The sequence below is a fragment of the Pteropus alecto genome, unplaced genomic scaffold, assembly GCF_000325575.1.
Source record: "Pteropus alecto unplaced genomic scaffold, ASM32557v1 scaffold71, whole genome shotgun sequence".
Classification (NCBI taxonomy): Eukaryota; Metazoa; Chordata; class Mammalia; order Chiroptera; family Pteropodidae; genus Pteropus; species Pteropus alecto.
This window is the reverse complement of record NW_006433024.1, coordinates 1,270,604-1,295,884: the sequence shown is the minus strand read 5'-3', so window position 1 is coordinate 1,295,884 and position 25,281 is coordinate 1,270,604. Positions and strand designations below refer to the sequence as shown.

At 44.3% G+C, this 25,281-nt stretch overlaps 1 protein-coding gene across 8 annotated transcripts in view; it reads right to left on the bottom strand.

Moving 5' to 3' along the window:
- The window catches only part of NAV2 (neuron navigator 2), a 369,408-nt gene that overhangs the window by 20,853 nt on the left and 323,274 nt on the right, over positions 1–25,281 (bottom strand). For 4 of the 8 annotated variants that reach the window (XM_025044097.1, XM_025044092.1, XM_025044093.1 and 1 more), the window contains 11 exons: positions 21,834–21,857; positions 21,647–21,721; positions 17,277–17,360; positions 16,811–16,922; positions 15,279–15,424; positions 12,937–12,945; positions 12,359–12,531; positions 5,743–5,896; positions 4,404–4,566; positions 3,572–3,672; positions 1,433–1,528 (listed from right to left, as the gene is read on the bottom strand). In XM_025044097.1, the coding sequence (XP_024899865.1) occupies positions 1,433–1,528; positions 3,572–3,672; positions 4,404–4,566; positions 5,743–5,896; positions 12,359–12,531; positions 12,937–12,945; positions 15,279–15,424; positions 16,811–16,922; positions 17,277–17,360; positions 21,647–21,721; positions 21,834–21,857 (1,137 nt within the window). The remainder of the gene's footprint in view (positions 1–1,432; positions 1,529–3,571; positions 3,673–4,403; positions 4,567–5,742; positions 5,897–12,358; positions 12,532–12,936; positions 12,946–15,278; positions 15,425–16,810; positions 16,923–17,276; positions 17,361–21,646; positions 21,722–21,833; positions 21,858–25,281) is intronic. The other 4 variants (XM_006907971.3, XM_025044094.1, XM_015586388.2 and 1 more) reach the window with 1 other exon arrangement.

Genomic DNA, 25,281 nt, shown 5'->3' with positions numbered 1-25,281 from the left:
CTGTGAACGTTTAGTCTGGATCAACCAAGCACGGAAAAGTTAGGCCTCTTTTCTTAAGTTCAGCTTGAGTCTTGAAGACATCAGGTGCTGGAAAACTCATGAAAAAGTAATTCTCCCAAGAAATCCCTCCACCAGCCCCTTCCTTTGGCTTAAAGACCATATTGATGACGAAGAGCGCAAAAAACCCAGATCTACTAGAAAAAAAAAAAGCATCTCCTGTTCTTTAAACAGGAAAATGTGTGCTTAAATTGGAACAAGGGTCCATGGGCTATGAGGTGGCTGGACGGTGGCCAGGGTGGAATCCCAGTAACAGACCTTTTACCTTTAATGGTCTCTTTTCCTCACATGCGATGCCCCATGGGCCCTTCTGGATTGTCTTTCCAATCCAAGGATGTCCTGACTGCCCGTCAGGAGAGAGAGGTGCTGGCCCCGGCGGCAGGACTGGTCCACCGTAAGCCATGCACATCTCCTGCCTATAGACTGGCCTGTGATCTTTGGTCAGAGAATAGAATTTTCTCTGTGCGAAGCCACCTGAATCTGGATGCTAAAAGAGACTAGCGTGTACTAGTTAAGTCAACTTTTGAAGTCAAACCGACCCAACTTAGACTAACCTAGTCTAATTTTAGATTCACGACCTTGGGCAAGTGACCCGACCTGAACCTCACCTTCCTTACCTTTACGTGGGAAAATAACAGAACCCTCCTACGGGCTTGGAAATAAATTGAGGTAATGTAAGGCCTCTGGCACAAAACACGTGGGCTATTGGTACTGCTCAAGGGATGTGATTAATGAACACTTAACAGTTACTGACTTAATTCAGAATGATGGAAAAAAGTGTATCAAAAGCTTCTTTCAAATCACCTTGTGTTTCAAGGTTCACCCAGTACTCATTAATTATCTCCTGTTGCAAACACCCACTCCAATGATGTGATTAGAATGAATACAAAAATAACTATGCCAACGTCTTTGACACTGGCCAATAACCAGATGTTAATGTCACTTGTAGCACAAATCACAGACTGAAGTGTGAGCAAGGATGCTGGGCAAGTTGGATCAAATCCCTCGAAATAAAGAACGGAAATCTGATGTCTGAGTCCCAGAGCACATACTTCAAAGCAGATGCCATAAGACATAATTCTATGGTAAAAGGAGAATGTGGACATTAGCAGTTCACATGAGAGGCTGAGATAATTGCTCAAGGCTGGAGAAATGACTCATTGGCTGACCAACCACTGCCAAGGGCAGCCAGGAACAGTATGGCCAATCAGCAGTCTATACTTACCATCCTCCTTCTGCCCCAGCAACATAAGGATGTGGGAAAGAGGACAGGCCAGAGAAATGGCCAGACGCAGGACACAAACCACCCTTCCCTCCCGAAGCCCAGGCTCCCACTTCAGGTAGACTGCCATAGCCGTCTCCTTGAAACACTTACTTTGAACAGCCGTCTAACCACCCCATCGAGCACATCCCACTTCGTCTTGCCACTAACTCCAATGCAGCCAATAAGAAAGAGGTGTGGTCTGGAATCCTAAGGGTAAGGAAATGCATGCAGGTGAAAAACAGGTGGATCTTTTCTGACACAGTTTAGCAAGGACTCAGGTTGTCTTAGACTCCACCAATGGTTTGAAAGGGGAATAAAAGTCCTGTTTTAACACCAGATATAACTTAGATTGAATGCGAGAGTCTTCAAATTTTCCTGCTCTATTGCTAAAAAAACAATCTGTAGGTCAGGAAGTGAGGTTCTCCTCCCTGGAATCTAGAACCTTCTATTAAATGCATACCTTGTACAGTGCACAGATCACATCTCTTGCCTGGAATGCTCTCCCCTCTCCTATCCATCATTTCACTCTGTTAACACTCACCTCTTCCAGGAAGGCTTCAATGATTAGCTCACCAGACTCAGAGCTTATACTGCTTCAGTGGTTCTGTACACACTTATGTGATGATATATTCTGTACTTGTTTATTTTTAGGTATTTCTATCTTATTTGTAAATCGAGTTTATCTCCTTGCTAGATCTTAAACTCCTTCAGGATAGAATATGTTTCTATTTGTTCTTTTCTTCTTTTTAAATAATGTTTATTTCTTGTCTTCTAATTCAAAATTAAAAACATGCAATTGAGAAAACTAGTAATACTCTGGGAATTTCGCGAAAGGTCTTTTTCTATTTCTTTTGCATCTTCGTCCATAAGGCTCTGCAAAGTGGGGGCTGACTAATTGCATTGATTAAAGAAAAGCTAGGAGAACATTTCATTCTTTTATTTTTTTAAAAAAATATCTGACGTGCTCGCAAGGATATAGAATTAGGAAAGTGGTAGGGGGCGGGGAGGGACGTATCTGGCAGTTAAGCAGAATCGGTAGAGAGAAGAGCACGTGAGATGATCTGGCCCCACCACTTGCTTTGCAACCTTAAGTAAGTGATGCTGGGTCTTAGGTTTCTCAGTTGTAAAATGCAGATAATAACATCTGATCGACCTCATGTGGCTTCAGCGGTGATCCAGAATGATACAGATTTTAAAAGCGACCCATAGACTTCTTTAAAATGTAAAATCTATCTGTTCAGGTTGATGATTGCTAGAATGAAACACATTCACAAGCATTGCCTGCATTTACTACAAGAATGAATTTCCCACTTGATAGTCCGTCATCACTCTACTACCTAAGCTCTGAAAGTGGGACTCTTCATTGGATCTTTCTAGGCTAAAATAATGCTAAAACCCCTGGCAGCTCTAAAACTCTGGGCCTATTCCCTTCAGTGAGAATAGTGGGCCAGTCACAAAATGGAAACCCAGGCACAAACAAGTCTGGATGTGGACACTTTGTTTTGGTGGGCACTGCCACTTCCCTAGCTCTCAGAGACTAGAATAGCATGTTGGCTAGAACGCTAAGAAATAACAAAAAACTGAAGGGGACTTGCAATAGTAACTCATGAAGCCTTTCCCGATGTATCTGAGAGAAGGTCATTCACAGCATCATTTGGATTTAATCAATGACTAAAATCAACTTTGTCTGTCAATCCCCATTCCTATCCCTAAATAGTCTCTGTTGGGGGTATGGCTTCCTCAGACTTGGGAAAAGAACAGAAACTACTCAGAAAACTCAGATTCCCCCACCCTGGTGAGTCAGGATATCCCACCAGCTTTACTTTTAGCCACCTGTCTCCCACTGTCTACTCCATCAGTAGCTTCTGACAATCGGATAAAACTGGTGCTTTTGGTCAGCTTATTTCTGTATCTTCTGTGCTCGACACACTTAGCTGCCTTTAGAATGCTTTGGGAATACATTAAATTCAGAAAAGCCATTGCTGATTGATGTTAGTGTTTAGTTAGTTGAGTGGGACCGTTTTTAGTATTCTTTATTAGACTTCCCAAACACGAGACACGGAAGGGCTGTTTGCTCCCTTTAATTGAATCAAAATGCTGCTGGGGATTAAGGTTAGTTAAGGAAAGTGTTAGTAGTATTTTCATATCACCTTAGGCTCTGAGGCGATATGGTGTGACGATGAAATCACTAAGCTAGGTAGTTCTACCTGGGGAAGGGACAGGCAGAGCAGGGAAAGGGATCCAACTAACCTCCTTCCACTTCATTTCCTCCTGAAAGCTGACAACTATCTTAACATGCCTGCCTCCTTCCTTCCGAGCCGAGCATTCACCAGTGTCATCCAGCAACATGTCTGCGAATGGAAAACATCAACAGCCTTAGGCACATGGGGACAGCAAAGCTGGCTTCCTGACACCCCCGCTGCTTGTTGGCATAGCAGCAGGACAACTAGGTGTCTGGGTGCAGGGAAAGTGGGGGATTTGGGGAAGGGGAGAGGGCAGAATGGAGAATGCAACCACAGAAACCAACGGTGGATCAACCAAGGAACCAGCAGGCTGACGATGTACCTTGCCAAATGGAAGTGCGAGGGAGAGACTGAACCAAAACAATAGCAACAGCAGCATCATGGATAAGAAATCAAAGCATCAGCCTCAATATGCTTACAAAGGAAACCTAGATCAAGTTCCATAGTCACTGTGCCAGCCTGGAATCCAGCCTGAAGGCAGGTAGATCACAGACCAAGCCATTGCCCCAGGTGGGACCTGCTGCCATGGGGGTTGTATGCAGCATTCAGCTTACAGGTCAGCCTCTTAAAATGGATTAAACAGAACTCAGCATGGTGGGCGAGGGGACCCAAGCTCATGGCTTGGAGAACTTGGGGTGCTGGAGCGAAGCATGATGGCAGTCTTACGGCTGGGCTCATGTTGGTAGCAGACGCACACCCAGACACACACACACACCCCAAGTGCACACACGCCTGTTGCCTCTCCATTTGATCTGTTGATCTGCTTATCTTGGGGCTCTGGATTAGAGAACGGAGTGCCAGCTGCGGGCCCTGTCCTGTAGCCCTGTGACACCACTCACCCAGGCTGGTTGACTCAGTGAGGTTCAGGCTGTGCTGGGAGAGGCCCATAGACTGCCTCGGGGAGGCAGAGAGGGACACCTGGGAGGGTGCCCGGCTGCAGCCACTGCCTTGAGACTCCGACTTCAGCCGGTCATTCTCAGCTTTCAGCTTCTCTATTTCACTCTGTGAAGAGTAAGAGAGAAGCTCATTTACTGGGTAGATATAATGCGAACAAGCCTTTTACAGGGGAGAGATTTGAAAGGCCCCTGCAGGGGTAGTGGGTAGCTCAGCTGAGGCAGAGTAAGTTACACAATCTGGGAGATTCAACAGTGTTCACTGCCTTTGCTGTATACTTAGGCCTGTCTGGTTGGGGAGGATCCATACATCAAGAGAGCTGGCCTTTCGGAAAAGCTCAGAAATGTTTCCTAGAGGCTGAGTCATAAGTGAAAAGGAGTCATATCAAAGAGGTTTGAGCAACTATGGGTTTGACAGGTTTCTTTACTGCAGGACTTTTCAGAGCCTTTAATGAGCTGCTATGCATTGTAAATCTGAGCCGGCGCATAGTGTGCGGCATCTCCCAAATGTATTTGATCAAGGAGCTTTCCTTTCACAGAGCCGCCCAATGGAACTAGTGTTCCGGGGAACCTCCTTTGGGAAATGCTGCTCTCCAGTGAGGTCCCATTTAGTAGAACCCACAGGGGTCTTTCATGCTATAAATAGTTATGAAGAAGCTACAATTGGTTAAGCACTGGTGCTACATCCAGAGAAAAGGATGCAAAAAAGAATAGCTCAGAAGGCTCAAATGTCTTCAATCTGTGGCAGGTGAGAGGGGCTGTAAAAACAAATGTATAGGAATTCAGGTGAGGGCACTCATCCTTCTAGCTGCGGGACTTGGAAAGGCTTTGCAGAGGAAGAGGCATCGGGCTGAGCTTTGAGGGAAGGGTCCATTATGGATGTGCAGAAGATACTCCGATAGAGGAACAATATGAAAAAGAAATTTTGGGGCATGCAAAGGGAGCCATCAGTGGCTCCCCCTGGCTGGAGAGAAGAGTCTGGAAAGTAGAGCTGGGGCGGGGGGGTGGTGAATTAAGATGGAAAAGGATCTCAAAGAAGGCCTTGAAGGCCAGGTGAAGGACATACAAGAGGAAATAGCAGAGCCACTGAAAGTTCTGCATAAAAGAAAGTCATGGTTACTCTTACACTTTCAAAAGTTTGGTCTTTGAGCAAAATGTGGGAGAGTCTAGCAGAGCAGAGGGCTGCCGCGAGGTTCTGATGCAGTCTTGGGGCGCGGCAGAGGGGAGCCTGCTGATGCTCCCTGCCGGGCAGCCTTGCGCTTCACCCACGTTCCTGGGCTCTTACCTGCATCCTGTTCATGGCCTCCCGGAGCTGGTCGAGCTGGTGTGCAGAGCTGAGGGCTTCTAGGCGGATGTCTGTCAGCTTCATCTCCTTGTCTCTCAGCTCATTTCGGAGCTGCATGACGGTCTCGGCTTCACTATCCATGCACTCTGAAATTCTAGAGAAAGAGGAATGTTACTGATGAAGGTAGCTCTGAGTTCCCTGTCAGTCCGCCACTGACCACTGGTCCATGTCCACATCAGGTTTGTTCAGCAGTAACCCTGTATAACCAGCTGCCCGGTGCTTCCTAGAGGTGACCATATCGAAAGCACCTTAAGTTCACAGATTTTATTGCTTCTCTGCACTCTTTCATTGCAGAGCTCTTGCAATCAGAATGGCTTTGGTGTGCCTTCCAGCACAATTTCAATAATCTAGAGATAAATAAGAGTTTGCAAAAGGGAGTAGTAACTTTGGGGGTTTGAACCACCCTCCGCAATGTGTACACAGCTGGACCCCTGTAATGATACCACATGACCCCTGAGATCTAAAACCCACTCAGAGAGATGATGAGGTCACCTGTCTGTTTTAAAGATTAGAGTCAGACAGCTGAGGGATGATTTTTATTTACTAAAAAGGGAACAAAACCTAAAGATAAGAGTGGAAGGAGTTAGTCCATTTCTGGTCATACGAAACCCACTCCCCTAAGTGTCTGGAGAGAGAAACATTCTTTCATTCCTCTACCTCCCACAATGCTTAGTAAGCTCATGGCAAGCAAGAGAAACATCTTAGGTAGTTAGAGAGCACATAGGATGAGATGACACGGAAGCCGAAGTTTTATCTGAAAAGTGTTCAGCGGTATGGCTAGCTATCTTCCTTTCCCAGCTGCACACCAGATCAAGGGGACTGTGGGACCCTGCTGAATTCCTCTTTCTTAAGAGGTGGTCCTTCTAGGGTGGGTTCTTCAGATACCTGGCAAGTCTGCACAAAGTAGAGGATCACAAAAGTCACGATGAATTGTAATGTTAGAAAAGATGGTTCTATTAAAAACAAGTTCTGGTGATTTCAACGATCATAGGATCCAGAGTGAGGGGTGATCCAGAATAGAAAGCTTTGACTTTCTTGGACTGAAGACAAAAAAACAAAAAAAACAGGGGAAAAAAAAAAAAAACCCAACCCAAGTTCATAGTTACAAGACTGAAGCTGATTATCTCTGAAAGGAATAGCAAGCATCTGGTCTCCATAGAAATAATCATGCAAGCCCGTTCTACAAATCTCTAGTACTGGATCTGGGTCCAAGAAAAAACCTGACGTGTAAAACTGGTTCAGGATGTGGAAATGTGAATTGCCAAAGGAAAGCCATTTATAATTGTTTAAAGAGATGTAATTGTATTTCGGGGGCAGAAAGGCTAAAAGAAAAATTAACTCCGGAACAGCCAAATCTTTTTGTTACTATTTTCTTGACTTGGACTATTTTGATTTGAGAGATACAAAGAGAGTAAAACCACCTCTTATTTTTAAGAGTTGTCAGCAGCCAAGGAAGTTTCTCTGCTTTAAGATCTTCTGACACCTCCAATGGACTCCTGAATATGTTAGAATTATTTCCATTTCACATCTATGAGAAACTCAGGCCAACAGATTTGGGACTAAAAGGGCTAGAGGGACAGAAATATCTTTAGAATTCAGATGATCCTTTCTCCCACTCAGCTCTCTGTGCTTTGAATAGCCTGGGTTTATAAGGTTTAACTATAGAGTCATGCTTTTCTTTGAGTTGGGAGGTTTGCAGGGGGAGCTTGTAAAAAAAAAAAAAAAAACTGGTTCTTTCTTGAGAGAGGGCTTTGGTTTCCTGGTTTCAGTGAAGTATAAAGTCTGAACTAAATTCCATCATGACAGTCCGGCCTTAGCCAAACCATGCCCTGCACAGATCGCAAAGGCTCCAATTCATTGCAGGGGACGGTTGGCTTCGGCTCACACTCACACTGCCAGTCTGGTTTGTCTGCACTCCACAGCAAGGCACTTTGCTCCAGTCTCCTTCACATGGTCTGTACCTTTCCCCCAGAAAGCTTTCTCAGCAAGAGAGACAGCATTTCCTAAGCAACCACTTTGTGGAATATAGCACATAGGTTACTTTGCAAAACTTGGCCAATGGCACTACACAAGGAAGCAAATCAAAAAGAAGAAAGTCTGTGTTGAGAGTAACTGCACGAGGCCATTCTGTGCTCTCTCCAAATCAGCTGGTTCCCAGAAACACACACTGCAGGGCCGCATGGGAGGAACGTCCTACAACATACAGAGGATGTTGAAAATAGGGTCTTCTGCAGCAGCCCCAAGTAAGAGTTAGTCCCTAATCCTACTGTCCAAGGCAAAGCCTTCTCCCTTGCTTCCTTCCCACACGACACTTCTGTTATGTCACTGATAATCTGGTTGCTTTTAACAGATCATTCCTTGCACTCAGTAGGTATTCAATACATGCGTGTCCACTTCATGGAGTACTTACTGAAGCCAGCAGAGGCATATCTTTTCCTACTCAGTCCCTAACACGTTATTCTAGCATATTCCCGCTGTCTTGTCCAGAAGGCAGGGCTAGTGGCATACCTAATTTTAAACGCCTTGAGTGTGGGAAACACTGCCTTCCCACACCGCCATTCCTTTCGCCCACGGGGTAGAGGCCTTTTCTAAGTCCTGACTCCCTTGCTTTTTGTTTTTGCTTTGAACTCTCTCTCACATCTAGATGTGCACATTCTTACACACCCTCCAAGGTTGGAGAGAAGCATTTGCTCTTTGCCCACCCTTTGGAAAAGGAGACCAAAAACAAACATCTCCAGTGTGCATAGATGCTGTGGAATGTCAGAATAGAGCTGGAGAGCCAAGAGTCCGCCCTGCCCAGTCCCTGTGGGGAAAGTGGTTTGGAGGGAGAGTTCCCTTACGGTCTCTGGGAGTCCTAAATGGCTGAGCGTATCACCGCCATTCTCTCTTCACCTTACTTGGCTGCCCAGCGGCACTGGGCCCAGTTAGTTCTCCTACCTCCAACCAGTTTCTTCTCTCTGCTCCTGTTTCCTCCCACCTCACTGGCTGCTCTGCTTTCTCTTCCTGAACCTCAAACATCAGAGTGCACCAGAGCTCAGTCCTCGCCCCTCTGGCACTTCTCCATCTTCAGTTAACCCCCGGAGAATCCCTCCAGTTTCCCAGCTTTCAATAGCTGCGATGAGGCCACGTCTCCCAAATCTATACCTCCACGAACTCTAGGCAGGTCGGCATTTCCCTGTGACTGTCTCCTGGGTGTCTCAAACTGAAGCAAATCACCATGTGAGTTTAACTTTTCTTCCAGAATTTATCCTAAATCCATGCAGGACCCACTACTAGCATCAGTCACTCATTCCTTCCACTTAATATTTATATGTCTCCAAAACCTACAGCGTATCTACCTCTAAGGAGCTTAGGCTGTAGAGTTTTGGGTAGTGTTGAGAGCAGTGGAGGACAAAAAACATAACTAAGAAAAATCTACACAATAGGTGGTGATATCTGCAATGGTAAAAAATAAAAGGGGGGAAGGAGATGATAAAGTATGCTGTCAAGAATGTCTACCTATTACACATGAATCAGATGCAAATTCACTTTGACTTCAAAGCCTCACCTGTACTAGGCTCCACCTATCTCCACGGCCTTGTTTCCCACCTGCCCATCCTATGGCAGCCACTGGCCAACCCCCTCTTTGACAGACACACCAGGCTCGTTTCCACCTTAGTTTCCTTGTGCTGCTTATTTCTTGGGCAGGAAGGCTGCCTTGCTCAGTGTGAGCCTGGGGCAGCAGAGGCTGCTAAGTGTTCACCACAGCCTATTCTATTCCCTTTCCCTCCTGGGCACACTGACTTTACTTCTTCCCTTGCAGGTGTATGGCCTTGAGTCTTGCTTAGTGGATTGTGGTGACATGTGTCTCTCCTAGGCCTGGCCCATTAAACCCTCCTGCAGGATCCTCTGTACTCTTTTCCCTCCCCTACCTGCTGGCTGGACACAGAGTGCCCAACAGAGGACTCTAGCTCTTTGGGATGGCCAGGCCATAAGATGGGAGGAGGCCTGGTGCCCACATCACCACAGGGCAGGCCACCTGCTGAAAAGGAATATCTGCAATGGGTTTGGAGAAGTACAGACATATGTAAAGCCCCTGAGCTTTGGGACTGAGTTTGTTATAGCGGCTGATGTTACTGAGCAGACAAACCAGTGGTTCCTCCTGTCATGCAGATCTCAGCAAAAATGTCACCTCCTCGGAGGGGCTTTTCCTGGCTACCCTGTCCAAAGATGCTGCCATGATACTCTGTATCCCAGCACACTATCTTCATTCCCAGCATCAACCCTTAGGGCTATCTAATTTTTCTAGTTTATTCAGTTGATTTGTTTAATGTCTGTCTCTCCACCTGGTGTATAGGGTCTATCAGAGCAGGAACTTTATCTGTCTTATACGCTGTTGTAACTGGAGCCAAGAATGGTGCCTGGCACAGAGCAGAGGCTCAGAAGTGGAACGAGCTGTATGTGTCCTATCCTCACTAGTCCCTAATCCTCAGGGGCGGGAATATGGTTAATATCCTCTTTGGTCTCTGCAGAACATCTGGAGTAGTGCCTTGCTCATACACGATGTTATATACAAAGTGTAAGTCAGTAAGTAAGAATGGATAAAAATGGACGAGTTCTTTTTTTCTAGTCAAGAGTACAACTTAAGTGGGATACTCTGGAATGATGGAATGAGTGACAGTCACAGGCAACTCGTCCTTCATTTACCTCGTAGGCACCATGCAGGTCAGATAGGACTCGCACTCTCGATTATTGGTCTAATCCACATAGGAACTCAGGGCCTCTGGGTGTAGCACTGGAGCCCACTCCTCAGTGCTCCCCTCCCTTCCCCTGCTCAGGTTTTTCCCTCACCCACAATGGAAGTGCATGTCTCTGTGGCTACTCTCTTATCAGATGCTCCCCAAGAAAAGGGGAGCTACTAATCTAAGTAAAACGAGAACTCCCAACAGAACCAAGTTTCACTGTTGGGTGGGGCTGCTGAAAGTTGGGGCCCTCTGCTGTCTCCTCTTCCACTACCTGCCTCTATGTGGTCTATGCAGTTGGTGTGCTACAAAGACCTGGCCAATCCTCTCGCCCACATTTCCTGCACCCCTTGGGGAAGCTGGCCTTCGAACCCTTGTGCAGCGGCTATCTCCAGCAAGCTGGCTAGCTGGCTTTTGGGACCTAGGATGGCTCCTGAGAATGAAGGATGACGGAACAGGAACAAGGAAGCCCTTCATGCATGGTGTCTGAGTTGGCCCTCACAAGAATCCAGTGAGGCAGATGTAATGAATCCCATTTTACTAGTGAGGAAACTGAGGTGTCTACGACCACCTGCTCTCTTGTTCCACGATAGTTCACAGGTCATTCAGAACCCCGATGCAGTGACCATTCAGACCCCCGTTGCAGTGGCCCTCTTCTCTCAGGCACTGTCTCATCTTGTAGACAACTGTCCTTGCAGACTATCTGAGCTCCAATTCTTCTTTCATCTCTAATCTAAAGGTCTCTAATGGAAGTCAGACTTATAGGGTAGGGGCAAACCTTCTCACTGCTGCAGGGAGCCAGCTGTGCCACCTTCTGAGCTGACACCTGGGTCCCTAACCTGTCTATTCCAAGCCATTCCTGACCTGCTCTTGCCCTTAAGAATCTGGGCCTTATGTTTTTAAATGGGGCACAAGATGTTTTTAGATGGAGCAATGATCGGTGGGTGCTCAGTGGAAATCATGGGAGGCAGGCTGGGCAAGAGCCACTTGTGCTCCCAAAGAGCTCTGTACAAATTGCCTCGTTTTAAATTTACTAGGGGAGTTCAGAATGGCAAATCATTTTACAAAATATGGACCCTTTGGAAAAGAGATTGTCACCGAATGGCTCCATTTTTTAAACTTCTATTTTCTGACTTTAAACTTCTACTTTCTGACCTCGAAGAAAAGTATATCACTCTAAGCCTTGTCACCCAAATGAACCAGAATTCCAGCAAAAATTGCCAACTCTTCTAACCCACCCAACCCCACCTCCTTCCCCCGGCCCCCACACATAGCAGGATGGTTGTAGCTCTTTTACATCCCTTTATCTTGTTCAATCCCTAGGACAGGATAAGTAGACGCTTCTACTTTCTGACCTCGAAGAAAAGTATATCACTCTAAGCCTTGTCACCCAAATGAACCAGAATTCCAGCAAAAATTGCCAACTCTTCTAACCCACCCAACCCCACCTCCTTCCCCCGGCCCCCACACACAGCAGGATGGTTGTAGCTCTTTTACTTCCCTTTATCTTGTTCAATCCCTAGGACAGAATAAGTAGACAACCTTTATCCCAATTTGGCAAAGAAATGAAAACAAAGAGAGGTTAAGCAACTTGCCCAAGGCCAGCTAGCTAATTATCCATGCTGACTCCGCCAGAACAAAAATCTAAGTTTCCTTTCTCTTTCAGCCTCCCTGGTCCTGAAACACTGAAAGAACATGCACAGTCCTGTGAAAGCGAGACATAAACGATCCCAAGGAGCAGATATATAAACGGACTCTCAGCCATTCCAGTTTGAGAGGGCTCCTAGGGGCCAGAGACCTCGTCTAACCGGCACCACCATGATGGACAGACTTACAGAGAGTTGGAGTGAGAGTTCCTCAGTAGAGCAGTGGAACCCGAAGAACCGTTGTGTGGTAACTTTGGCGATGAGGGCAAAGAAGAATCTGTCATCTCCTCAATGTCTGAATGAGAGGACGCCGACTTGGGGGACTTCTTCTTCCCGAAAGCTTGCTTGAAGGAGCTGCGTAACTGAACGGACAAGACCATCAGCCCGGCAGGGGCTGCTACCAGTGCTTAGGCCTTGGCAAAATAAGGACATGCAGACAAAAGAGCAATTAATTCTCCCGCGTTTTCCTCCCACCAGTGAAAAAGGTTCCCAACAGCTCTCTCCAATCAGTGTATTAAGGGAGGAAGAGTTATCTGGGTGGACAGCTCAAAGAGAACTGGACCTGTGGGTAACATTCCATGCCTACTCTTGGTTCAAAAGACTAGTTGCCAACAGCAAGACAGAGCCTGGCTCAGCGGATGGATGTCAGGAGGATGAGGTTACACAGCAACAAAGCAGGATGCTCAGAAATGGTGATGGATGCGGATGATGTTAGTCATATCAATGGATGGGTTAGCTTGGTATCTGATATTAACAGTCTTGCTTACCTCATTGACCTGCCAGAGAAAACGCAAGCAAAAATGGGGAAGGGGAAGGAAAAAAGACAATTTTTAACAGAGAAAGCCAGTGACAGGGCAAGCTTTGGCGTTTTTCAGACATGACATGGCTAATAATAAACACCACACACAGAGGAGGTTTTCGGTGGGATCATAAATCTTTCGAAGCGTTAGGGGCACCTTCCTCCATTGTGAAAGGAAAGGAATAGCGAGTCTGGAGGTCCCTACTCTCTGAGTTTTTCCAGCTTCTCTGTCTGGTTGAAATGACTGCTCCCACTTTCCTATGCTTCTTGCCCTTTGTCTGTAATCGGTCATCTCTCTCCACCTTAATTTTTTTTGGCATGTCTTTTTTTTTTTTTTCCTTGGCAAGGGTAGCCTCACTGCTGTATGGGTCCTAACATGGCAGTATAGCTCTTAGATATATGTACTTAGGAGTTGCTGCTGTCCTCGTATATACATAAGATAATACAACAAGCAGGGGATTAGCCACCTCGCTTGTTCATCAAAAGATGGATATTGTAAAGAAATTTAATAACCAAACCAGGAAAAAGGAACTGGTATATCACAATTTCCCCAAAACATGAGATGGATCTGAAAATTCTAAAGAAAACAAAGAATTAAAGTGCAATGTCTTCTCTGAAAGTCATGGCAAGCGTTCAATTTTCCAAGCCAAAAAATAAAGTTATGTCTTGAAAAAAGGTCTTTAAAAAGTAATTTCCTTTTCCTAAAGTCTTTTTTTCCTTCTGAAAACATTCTGGTGGTTTTCTTAGCCATTGAGAAATTTAAAAAATGGGCCAATCTGAAATAATAAATAAGATTTTTCTCCCATCGATATTTCATCTATAACAAATTCCATGTCCAGCTTATGGGTGAATTGAAATCCCATTTCTCTCTCACTTTCTATTTCTGATCATACTTCCAGAGAGTAGTCATAGAAACAGAAGTATCTGGCACATGAGCCAGCAACCTAAATCTTCACCTCTACCTCTGGAAAAATATCAGGTGGAAGAAGAGATTACACAAAGTTTAGACAGAACTAAGCTTTGGGATTATCTGAGAATGCCAATTATCTATCCTCCCCAATTGCAATGATAACCAAGAGTTATCTTAAAGCAAAATAAATAACTTTTATTTCTTGAATTGAAGACAATAGATAATCATGATTTTTCATAGAATATAATTCTCTCACCACTTTGATAATCAAATCAGGCCATATTTATCAATAGCATATTATAAATAGCAACATAAGTTAATTCTATTTGTTTAAGTCAGCAAATGAGTTGATGACAAGTCATTAGTAACTTAAAGAAAAAATTTAGTCAGAATGATGAGAGGGTCACACTGAACTGGACTTTTAGCTTGCTTCCAGTGTAGTCGTCAATGACCAAAATGACCAAATCTTCAACTCCTCTATCACTAGACCTCGCCACCCATCCAAGATAACACAAAATGAGTGAGAAGTGTATGGAATGAATGAGGACATTAAAAAGCTACTATGAAAACACAATGCTGTCAGCACCGACATCTGGGGCTCTTTGAGTAGTGACCAACTTCATTTCAGATCAACTTGGGCACCCCTGCACTGAAGATAGTCGAGCAGAACTCCACAGCCTCAAGAGCAGAACTAAAGACGGGGAACAGGGGTGGGGAGAGTGGAGTGGAGTTTCCCCTGGAGAATGGGAAAAACTGTTCAAGACGCCACCGTACAGAGAGTTAAAGAGCTCACCGGGATGATGGAGACACTGAGAAACTGCACTGGAGACTGTTTCTGTTAAAGTTGCCATTTTGAAGTATAATTCTCAAGTTTAGAATAATTCACTAACTGCTAACATCAACTTTTATTTACGAAACTTTTATTTACAGGACATGGTCAAAAATTTTTCAAAGAGAAGGGTGGTTTACGGCTATCATACGTGATTGCATAAATAATAGATAAGGTTATGGTTAGCGATGGGGTAATTAGTGATACGCACTCCAGAAAGCACTTTGGAACTAAGAAGAAACCAAGTAAGAATAACTTTGCTTTGGTAACTGAAACTTTCTGGTCAACACATGATGAGGAAAAAATGACACACGTATGAAATGAAAGATGAGCACGTCCCATAGAGCCTCATGGAACAAAACTTATAAGGTGGGGGTTACTTTGTAAATCCCAGTGTTTGGCTGAGCAAAACACTGATTTTAGTAGAAACCTACCCACAAGCCACTTCTTTGGATCCACTCCCAAGGTCCTATGTTCTGAAGTTAAGAGTGAGCCTGGGCTTTATTTGGGGGGGACATTGGTTCTGAGGCTATCAGTCAGTACCCACAAGAGCCTTCGGATATACACTCACCCAGTTCTTTCTTTTCTTTTTCTTTGAATCACTCTCTATGTTGCTACCCACACTGGAGTGGCTGGTGGCGCTGTTGATGCTGGAGACGCTGTCGGAGGAGTGTTGTCTGCGGATGCGAAGGTCTGCTGACTGGGAGGTACCATTTCCTGGAGATCCAAGGTGGGATATCAGCAGCTGCTGCCTTGAGCCCATTCCTTTGTCCCAGAGAATGACTTTTATACCTAAATCCACAAACCCAAGTACTACTAGGTGTCTCCCGGTAGTCATCACCTTCTGTTCCCTGTGGCTGGTTTTAAGGTCCTTGAACAAGTGGGTGTTATACCATCTGGTCAGTTAAATGAGGGCTCGCACTTGCTCCTTTTCTCTCCCCCACCCGTCTCCTCTTTACATAACAGAAGTTAGAATTTGCCCAACACCAGCTCTCTGAAGCTTAAGATAGGCATTAAAATATGTCTTTGATGTGCGGCAACAGTTACCTATGATTTTAGCACCCGCCCCCTCCCCGCTTTGCTCTCCAGGCTCCTGCTGCACTAGTCTTCTTTCGCCCCCTTAGGAATGCCAAGCCCCTATCATCTCGGGGACTTTACAGGTGCTCTTCCCTCTTCCTGAAATGCTCTTTTCCCTCCATTCTGCCCGGCCAGCTCTTGCTAATCCTTCCCATGTCAACTCTATCATCATTGTTTCAGGAGGCCTGCTATCTGTAATAACCATGGTACCAGAAATAACACTGCCCGAAATGGAAGTGATTCTGAAATAAAGTTTGCAGTTTTCCTCATGAGCACGGCAACTACATCTATAGCCTGTTTTTTTTTTTTTTGTTTTTTTTTTTTTAAAGTACTGGTTTCAGAGTCAGATAGACTTGGGTTCTAGTTCTGCTTCTGTTTCTTACTACTCTGTGACCTCAGGAGGTAACTCTTGCCTATGAAACTCAGTGTTCTTATCAGTAGAATGAGGAGAAGACAAGTACTGCAGTCATAGGTTGTTGTGGAAAGAAAATGAGATAATTAAATAATGAAAACACTGAGCACAGCGCTTAGAATGCAGTGAGTGGTCCATAAAGGCTAGCTATCGCTATGACTTCTATTATCACCGTTAATCCCATTATTGCAGGAAGGAACAGCCTCAGGCCCACATTTCCTCCTCCTCAAGTAAAGAGACATAAGGACAAAACACTTCACTGAGAAATATTTTCCTGGACAAATAAGAGATGAATCTATTTTAGGTTTTCCCACATCAATATGTACGTATCAAAGCCTTAAGTGAAGTTAAGGGCTGTGAGATACTTTGACGCTTTGTTAACAGAAATATATATTCTTCCATTTTTGACACACATCAGAGAAGAGGACGAGATGGAATAGTTCTCTTCCTAGAGGCCAGAAGGAAATGAATAAAGTATTTGTCTTCTGGGATGGGACCTGTCCAAATGACATGGACATCCACCTCTGGTGAGAAGGGTGCATCATTCACTGTCAAGGGAGGGCTCCTAGGGGTAAGGCAGGTAGGTAGTCTGAAGGCTGTTTCTCTTCCTTTACCTTTGCAGTTGAGCTCCGGTGTGTTAATAACTCCATTAATGGCAGCCTGGGCAGCTGCGTTCTGTTTCTTTAGCAACTCAATGGTTTTTCTTAACTCGTTCAGTTCTGAATCCTAAGGAACAACAAAATACTGGTCATCCTAAAATCATTCCGTACAGAGTTCACCTAAAGTGTAACTTAACGTCAACAGAGGAGGACAGGGAATGGAGTTCCACAAAATCTTTGTCTCAAACACTAAGTTGGGTCTCAAACACTAATTTTCAACAGGCACACGTGAGCATGTGAAAATGTCAGGAATAGGACTATGAGGTCTGTCACTAAAAGTCTTCATATAGGTCCCATTTTCACTCAATTTTAATAGTTCAAGAAATACACTAAAGTCTATACAATTATCTGGAATGAAAGAGAATAATGTTTTTAGGTTTGTTGTTAAATCCAAGCAGGGAGGAATAAAAGCATGTTTCACCTTCTGCTCAGCTGTCATGGTCAAACTCTGGAGCCTGATCGTCATGTTCCCAAGACTCTGTTCAAAGGCTGCCACGAGGTGAGCCTGGAGGGGAAAGACACAGCCTCGGTTATATTACCTTGTAAGGTAAGAGTGCCTACAGGGTGCTGGGTCTGAAAGACTGAAATCCTCATAGGGCCACATGAGTTGGCCCCTGTCTAATTCCTCTGCCTCTTGAGCCCCACTGCCCAGCTCTCCTTGGGATCCAGTTACTCTAGCTTTTCAAGTCTTCAAAGAGCCTATGCTTCTTCCCATATAGGGCCTTTATACATGCTTTTCTCTCCGCCTGGACAGCTCTTCCCCCAGCTGCCTCCCTGTCTAATTTTTGCATATCCTTCTCAAGAAAGCTCAGCTTGTGCCTTCATTACACCCTTAGATTGGGTTGGTACCTTCATATTAACTCTCAAAAGCACACTGGACTACTGATATATGCTTTGTGGTACCGCAGTAAAAAATACACATACTCTTATGATTGCTAATTGATGTCTGTTTCTACTACACAGCAGGATGACCTTTTGTTCAACAAGCACCAAGCTCAAAGCAGAGGCTCATATTGAGCATGTTTGCAGAATGACTGAACAAAGTGGTTGGCGTATTTTGCTTGTTATAATCCTGCTTAATAAAAAGCCACTGAAAGGGCCATCTGCTACCTCTTTAGAGAAACCCTTCCCTGTTCCCCTAGGGAGTTATGACTTTCCCTTGAGCTCCCCTGCACTTTTATATACCTCTGTTAGAACATGGCATCAGATGCACCATTATTTTATATATTACTAAGACATTTTTTAAAATGCTGCCAATTATAATTAATATATGCATCCACTTTTCAAAGATGTTAAAATGCAACTCTCTTCAAGGGCAAGATGCACCTTTGTGTTCCAACACTGAGCCTTTTTTATTCTTCTGTAGAATAGTAGGTAATATATTGGTTGGCTGAGGATCCTGATAACATTGTTAAAACCAAGAATAAAGAATGGTTAAGTCATGTATCTAATCCCACTGGCCTCAGTTTCTTCATCTAAAAAATGGGAACAATATCTACTTTCCTCCCAGGGTTACTGTGAGCATTAAATGACACAATATATGTGAAAATTGTCTATAAACTGCTAAGGAATTATGAAACACAGGAATGAATGAACACTGTGGGAGAAAGAAAGGGGTCTGAGAATGAGAAAGTGACAAAAGATCGTATGAGAAGACGGGAGTAGAAAGACCAAGAAAGGCTTCTAGGAGAGGGATGGGATCAACAGAGGGTGATAGGAAGAATAAAAAGGACCAGCAGGATACTTGAGAGTCTTGAGAGAAGTGAGATCGGACCATTCTGGAAATTCTAGAGGAAATGATGTCTGTACACGGTGAAGAATAAAAGCTGAATAACAACTGGGTTGGGGAGAGGCCATCGCCCTGGGCTGTGAGAAGGGTCAGTGGACACTGCAATTTAAGGAGGAGAGATTTGAGAAGTGAGTCCAAGGTCTCAGTCACTAGACATCATCAAACAAGGAAGGTGGAGGATAAGACATCTCTAGGATCAACTGTTGAGTCTTTTTTTCCGACAGCTGCAGGAGCTGGCAGGGAGTAGGACTATTTGCAATAGAAGTGTTAAGTCGTCTAGCCAGTTTCTTTCTGATTGTTCCCCCCCTCTCTCTTAAAAATTGAGAAAAGGCCTTTGCATTTTAAAATAGATATACTTAATTTGCCCTGGAGGATGTGGCAAAAGCCAATTTAATTCAAGACAGTCACACAGTAAATGAAGGAAGCGGGCCAGGAGATAGATGCAGAAAATGACTGCTGTCCTTGCAAATTTAAATGATTGAATTTCCATTTATTTCAATTCTGTTTGATTGCCACTAATGCTTCTATATGAGGACATTGATATTTTCCACTCAATTAAAAACAAAAATGCAAACAAAACCCTGACCCCACAAAGGCTGCTAGTGAGAAAGTGTTTTTGCAAGATCAAGAAGAAACCACATTTGCTCTGAAGAACCCGAGGATCGCATTTTGCTATAGAGTTAAAGGACTGACTTTGTGTCATGAGTGCAACTATGAAAACATGGGCCTCAGCCCGTTGCAAGCCTGGTTCAGAGCCACACAACAGCCTTCTCATCAAGCACCATTCTCACATTCCCAGGGAAAACAAACACGAGTGGTATAAAAACACCCAGAGAAGGTAGCTTTGCGCAGTTTGTCCTAGAAAAACAAACACAGCTTGGCCTGTGGGAAAGATGGCAGACAATAAAACACGTTAGCACTGCCCGTGGTGTGTGGTAAGACTAAATATTTACTTTAAAACAATACCAGATTCAATGGCCTTTGTGAGGAGCAAAACACTTTTAGAATCATAGTAATGTAAAGGAATCTCATTCTGACTTTTCAGAAACAGAGAAGGATTCCAAATGACCCAATGTAAGGTCCCATGGAGCATGAAGTCATTGGAAGAATGAATCCAAGTTCACTGTAAGTAAGCTAATTACTCTTTTTTGATTAGTAAGGGACAACGACTGACAACTGTAATTCTTAATAGGATCGGGGGAGCTCTGAGTCACTCATGAAGAGGGTTGCTGTCAAAGCTCACATTTGAATAATACCTAGGAGAGCCTTGCTTATTGGGTCTGGGGTTGGTTGTGGATTTGAATGGTTACCCAGATAAAGGTCTACCCACATAAAAATACCTCTGCTGTTTTTCTGAATAGGATCTAAGCCTCAAAATTCAGATCTCACATCAATTTCCGATGTTCTTTTGATACTATTACTGATTGTGGAAGAGGTAAACAAAATAAAGGATTACAAAACAAATAGTGGTCTAGTATATCGGGGTTTTAAAAAAATTCTAAGATTTCCAGAAATATAAGAGAGCTCAGGAGAATGAACACTAGTGACAGTAATCACCAATTACTGAGCTTGTAATCCAGGCCCAGCACTGTGCTCGGCACTTCCTCGAGTAGACTCAGGCTCAAGTCAGAAATTACCTAGGCAAAAACTCCAGGTAAATATTAATTCGGAGTATTGACTCAGCTTCCTGGTTCAAAGAAGACAACATTTTGAAGTTTCATTTTACCAGCATGCTATGGGGTCACACAGCTTGCTTTCTGACAGGCTTGCACACATGCATCTGTGGTCTCAGGCTGGGGTGTGCACTCCCGGGCGGAAAAGCTTTGCCTCAGAGGCATCTCAGCACCTTCCAAACCTTAGGCTCTGTGGTCTGAGCTTCAGCCCTGCAGCAGGACTCCTTTACAGGCGGTCTGATGGGACAGGAAAGCTCTGCCTCCACTCTGACCCCTCTAGTCCTATCACCAAACCACAGTCAGGAAGCTTTCTATGAGCAAACCTGACCACCTCACTGCTCTGCTTAAAACTCAGGTAGGGCTCCACTAACTTCAATAGAAAGCCCCAATTTTCCACCTAACAGCCGAGAGCTTCTGCGATGGGCCTGAACCCTTGCGTTTCTTCAGTGCTTCCTTCCTCCCCACTTCTTTCTCCCTTCTACTCTGCCTCTTCCTCACATCCAAGCATAGATTCTTATTAGACTGAACTACTTATAGTCATCAAATGCACTGAGATCTTTCACCTTAGGCTTTGGCATAAATTATTCTTTTTGGTTAGAATGCTGTCCTCCCCATGCATCCTCCCCTACATAGCATCCATCGGACATCACCCCTTCCAGGAAGGCTTCCTTGATTTGCCCCACCCCACCAAGTTAGGTACTCCTCCTATATATTCCCACAAGCTTCTCTCTTTATCTCTATCATAACAGTTATGTTATAGCAAAACTGTTTTGTCTCTCTGCTGTGCCAGAGAAAGAACACTAAGATGACAGTGACTATGCTTGCTTTGCTGTTGAACCCACAGTGCCTGAGGCATAGTTGGCACTTAAACAGTTGCTGAATTGAATGCTCGTTGGCAGTGCCTCCTGAACACGTAATTGTGTATATGATAATTACAGAGCAGTTAGCTATTTATCGTGGAGCCTTAGATTTCGCCCACCTTTTCTTCCCCTGAGGTGAAAATTTTCAGAAAGAGGAAGGGAAAAGAAATGAACATTTTTGAGCACTTAATATATTCCAGGTACTGATTACACGGCAACCCTGAGAGGTATTATCATTGTCCATTGTACAGATGAGCAAATACAAGCTCAGAGGTTAAAGAATTTTCCCAAAGGACAGAGCCTGTAAGTGTCAGAGCTGACATTCACACCCACGATGCTAAAGCCTGTGTCCTATTTATTACATTGCACTACTTCCACAGAGCTCAGAGGCAGAGGCCTTGAGGGAGTGCTCAGATGGGAGCAGTGGTGCCCCCGTTCCCGATGGCTACCGCTCCGCGTTTGTACTCACGTTTGCTGTCAGCTGGGTGGTCAAGGCTGAAACCTTTTCCTGGGAGGCATCCAGCTCTCGCCGCAGTTTGCGAATCTAAAGATGACAAAATACAGTTACTTGCTTTCGGAGTCTGTTTTCAGGCTGAGCTGGGTAAAATAACCGATGATAGTGAAGGAGGAAATCCAACCAGTAAACTGTTCCTTACCTCTGACTGGCATTTTTCTTCTGGCTGTTAAAAAAAAAAAAAAAAAAAAGGAAATTAGAGCAGTTGAGGAAAACAGAACAGTGCAGGGAACACCATACTTGGTTACTTACAGTAGCCTTAATTATTTCTTTCCTGGTATATTTTTCTGGGTAAACTGGTTCAATTAATTTGACAATCAGGCCAAATGCAAACAGATATTATTTTGTGAAGTCAGGGAGAATTAGAAGCATATTCCAGCTACTTTGGTTGTGAGGAGCCCCCTGCACCCATGTGGAGATGTTGATAGGACCAGGGGCTCAGGAGAAGGTGTGATGAAGACGGAATGAGCAGGGCAGGGTTGCCATATTTAGCAAATAAAAATATAGGATACCTAGTAAAATTAGAATCTTTTAAAGTAATACTCGAGACATATTTATACCGAAAAGTTGTTGTTCATCTCAATTTCAAATGTCAAATGTGGGTGTTCTGTAATTTATCTAGCAACTCTACGAGGGGGGCAGGGAACACTGCTCATACTTAATTCTGCTCTATTTTATCTTCCCTCTCATTTCCCTAGGGCACTACAGCAGGAGTAGCAGAGCAGGAAGGCCCCCAAGGTGAGGGGGGTTGGGAGCCCCTATCGGCCAGCCTGGCGACGTCCCAGATTATGAGGATAAATGCGATCTTCACCTTCCTGCAGCCCTACCTTGAGTTTCCCAGTTACCAGTGACCTCAGGGAATAAGAATAAAATCTGTGGGCCCTCTTACTGGCAGAATGTTCCAAACTGGGCGCCGTGTCTGTGGTGACACGCTACCTGCTGGTGGGAGACAACAAAACTACCTCTCTCCTCCCACAGGGAGAACCTATAAGGGCTGGGGGAACCTGCTGCAGGGGGAACCTTTCTTTCCCTCTCCTGGGGTTCCCAAGGGGGATCATAAAAGAAGACCTCCCTACCCTTTCCTAGAAATGTTAGAAGTGTTCCTGCCCTACTCTCCACCCCACCACTCACACTTTCTCAGGGTAGAGCAGTTACTTGGAAGTCAGGTAGGTGTCCTTGGGTCCTCCATATCTGTCCTAATCCAATTTTACTAGTGATAAGCCCATTAATTTTTAAAATCAGCATCTGACTCTGGTGTCTGCTTCTCTATTCAGAATGCAGAGGGGTAGGATTCTTTAGATCCTGAAGATCCCACACCCGTCGGCTGGGCAGGTTCTTGTCTGATCCCTTCACTTTTTGCTCCCCACTGCCTCACTCCTGCCCAAGAGCCCCCCTCTCTCTAAGCTGGCTCCTAACAATAGCAACTAATTTTTATGTAGACCAAATCATTTAATCTTTGCAGTTAATTCCATAAAGTAGGCTTATTTTTATTTCTTCTGAGGCTCAGAGGTTAGGTATCTTGCCTAAGTCACATAGCTGGACAATCTCCTCATCTAAGAAACACTTTCTGGAGAAGGTTTGGAGATATCCTCAGGGCCTTTTTTTTTTTCAGATAATATTCATCTAACCTTCTGTGTCTGTTCATCTTTCTGTCCATCCACCCCACCCCATCACATATTTATTGATTTTCTTATATGTGCCAGGCAGTGTTTCAGAACCCGGAGAGAGCTGTGAACACGGTCAAGTCCCTCGTCTCATGTAACTTACATTCTGGTAATAATAACTAGCATTTACTGAATAGTGTCAAATGCTAGCAACTGTTCCAAGCACTTCATATGCATTATTCACTTAATCCTTATAAAAACCTTTAGAGTAGGTACTAATGCTGTCCTCTTCTGTTTCGCAAATGAGGAAAATGAGGAACAGAAAGGTTAAGTAATTTACTCATGGTCACAGCTGGTAAGTAGTAGAGTTGGGACTGGATCCAAGATAGTCTGGCTCCAGAGCCTATGATCTTAATCAGCACATTCTGCTCTTTTAGTATATCTACATTCTCAGGGAGGCTTTCCAGAAATAAGGCCCCATCTTCTGAATCTGATCCAAAGCAGAAAAGTTAATAGTGAGAATGTCAGCTCTATCTAACATCTGGTAGGCTAGTAGAGGCCAGTTAGCAGGCTGAACCATCCTTAAAGGACCAGCTTTACTTCTAAACACCTTTATCAAAAGGCCTAACGCTCCTTCCCATACCTCTGCCACTGTCTGTCACTGTGCCCACTTGTCTGTGTTGGGCCCCTGTTCTTAAAAGCAGCCTGGAGCAAACATGTATTTTGTTATCTTGCCCCCAGCTGCTGCCCCTCTTCCATACATTTGGGAACTCCATGTAAAGCTATAGGCCTCCCTCCATTTGGCAGTTCCCCTGGGAACTCAACTGCTGCTCCCTAACTATCCAAGAAAACAAGCAAGTCTGATGTCAGATGTGGCCTTTTAGATTTTCTCTAGTCCATGGGTTGGTCATGACTTCTCCATGACAGTTGTTTAGCATCATGTTGCCTTTTCTTGCCTTTGTAATTAAAATTACAAGTACATCTCAGCAAGAATAGTTATTCTTGAATATCTAAGAATTATAGAGATTTCAGGGGGAAAAAACCTATTATTATCCAATAAGAGCCTATAAAACACTCAGCTCTTAAACGTACTCTTTGGTCTGGGTTGGTCACAACTTCAGAGACTCCAAAGATCTCTTTGTAGACAACAAACAAGAGCTTGTTCACCTTAACATTTGCAAAGGCTCTTGGGCATTTGTTTCAGAATTTCATCATCACCAAGTGGCCAATTAATACATGAGGGACCGCATATTGGTACTTGCTGGTAGCAGAGTCTAGCCAGATTTGCAGTTTTCCTTGGAAGTAGCAGACTAGTCTAGCATGACAACATCAAAAAAAAATTTTTTTTTTAAAGTCTGTAAAAGTAACCTATATTCTCAGAGAGGGCAAATGTAAAAGACAGAAAATAAGAATCTTTGACTGTATAACTTGTGGAATATCAGAGGTTGTGGGGACCTCAAAGATAACTTTGTTTTGCCTCACTCCCTGACACCAAGAGTAAAACTAAGAGACACCCAGAATGATGAGGTTATTTGTCCAAAGTCATACAGTGAGAAAAAAAAAAACAACAAAGATTAGACCTTGGGTCTCTTACTATCCAGATGAATTAAAAGTTATTATTAGGATTTTGGTAACTTGTGAATTTTTATCAAGTAAGAAAGGATAATTTCTAATTTCATGAAAACACCAGCTTCATGTCTACACCCCCAGATTAAGAACTACTGGAAGAGAGGCTTTTGACTGTAAGAACTTCCAGTGGTGGCATGAGGGAGTGTGGCTGGAAATTGCAAGCGATGGTTTCCTACATGTGAATTCGCACAGGTGGAGAAGCTCAAGCTCTTGCCCTCCAAGGCTAGCTTGATACAGGCCAGCCTCCTAGTTGCCCATCTTATGAGAAGGACTTACCCTCTGGGTTGACAGGAAACCCTGGTAACGCCACTGAAAAAGCCTGGGGGTCTGGGCACTCACATATCTGTTATGGCTTCT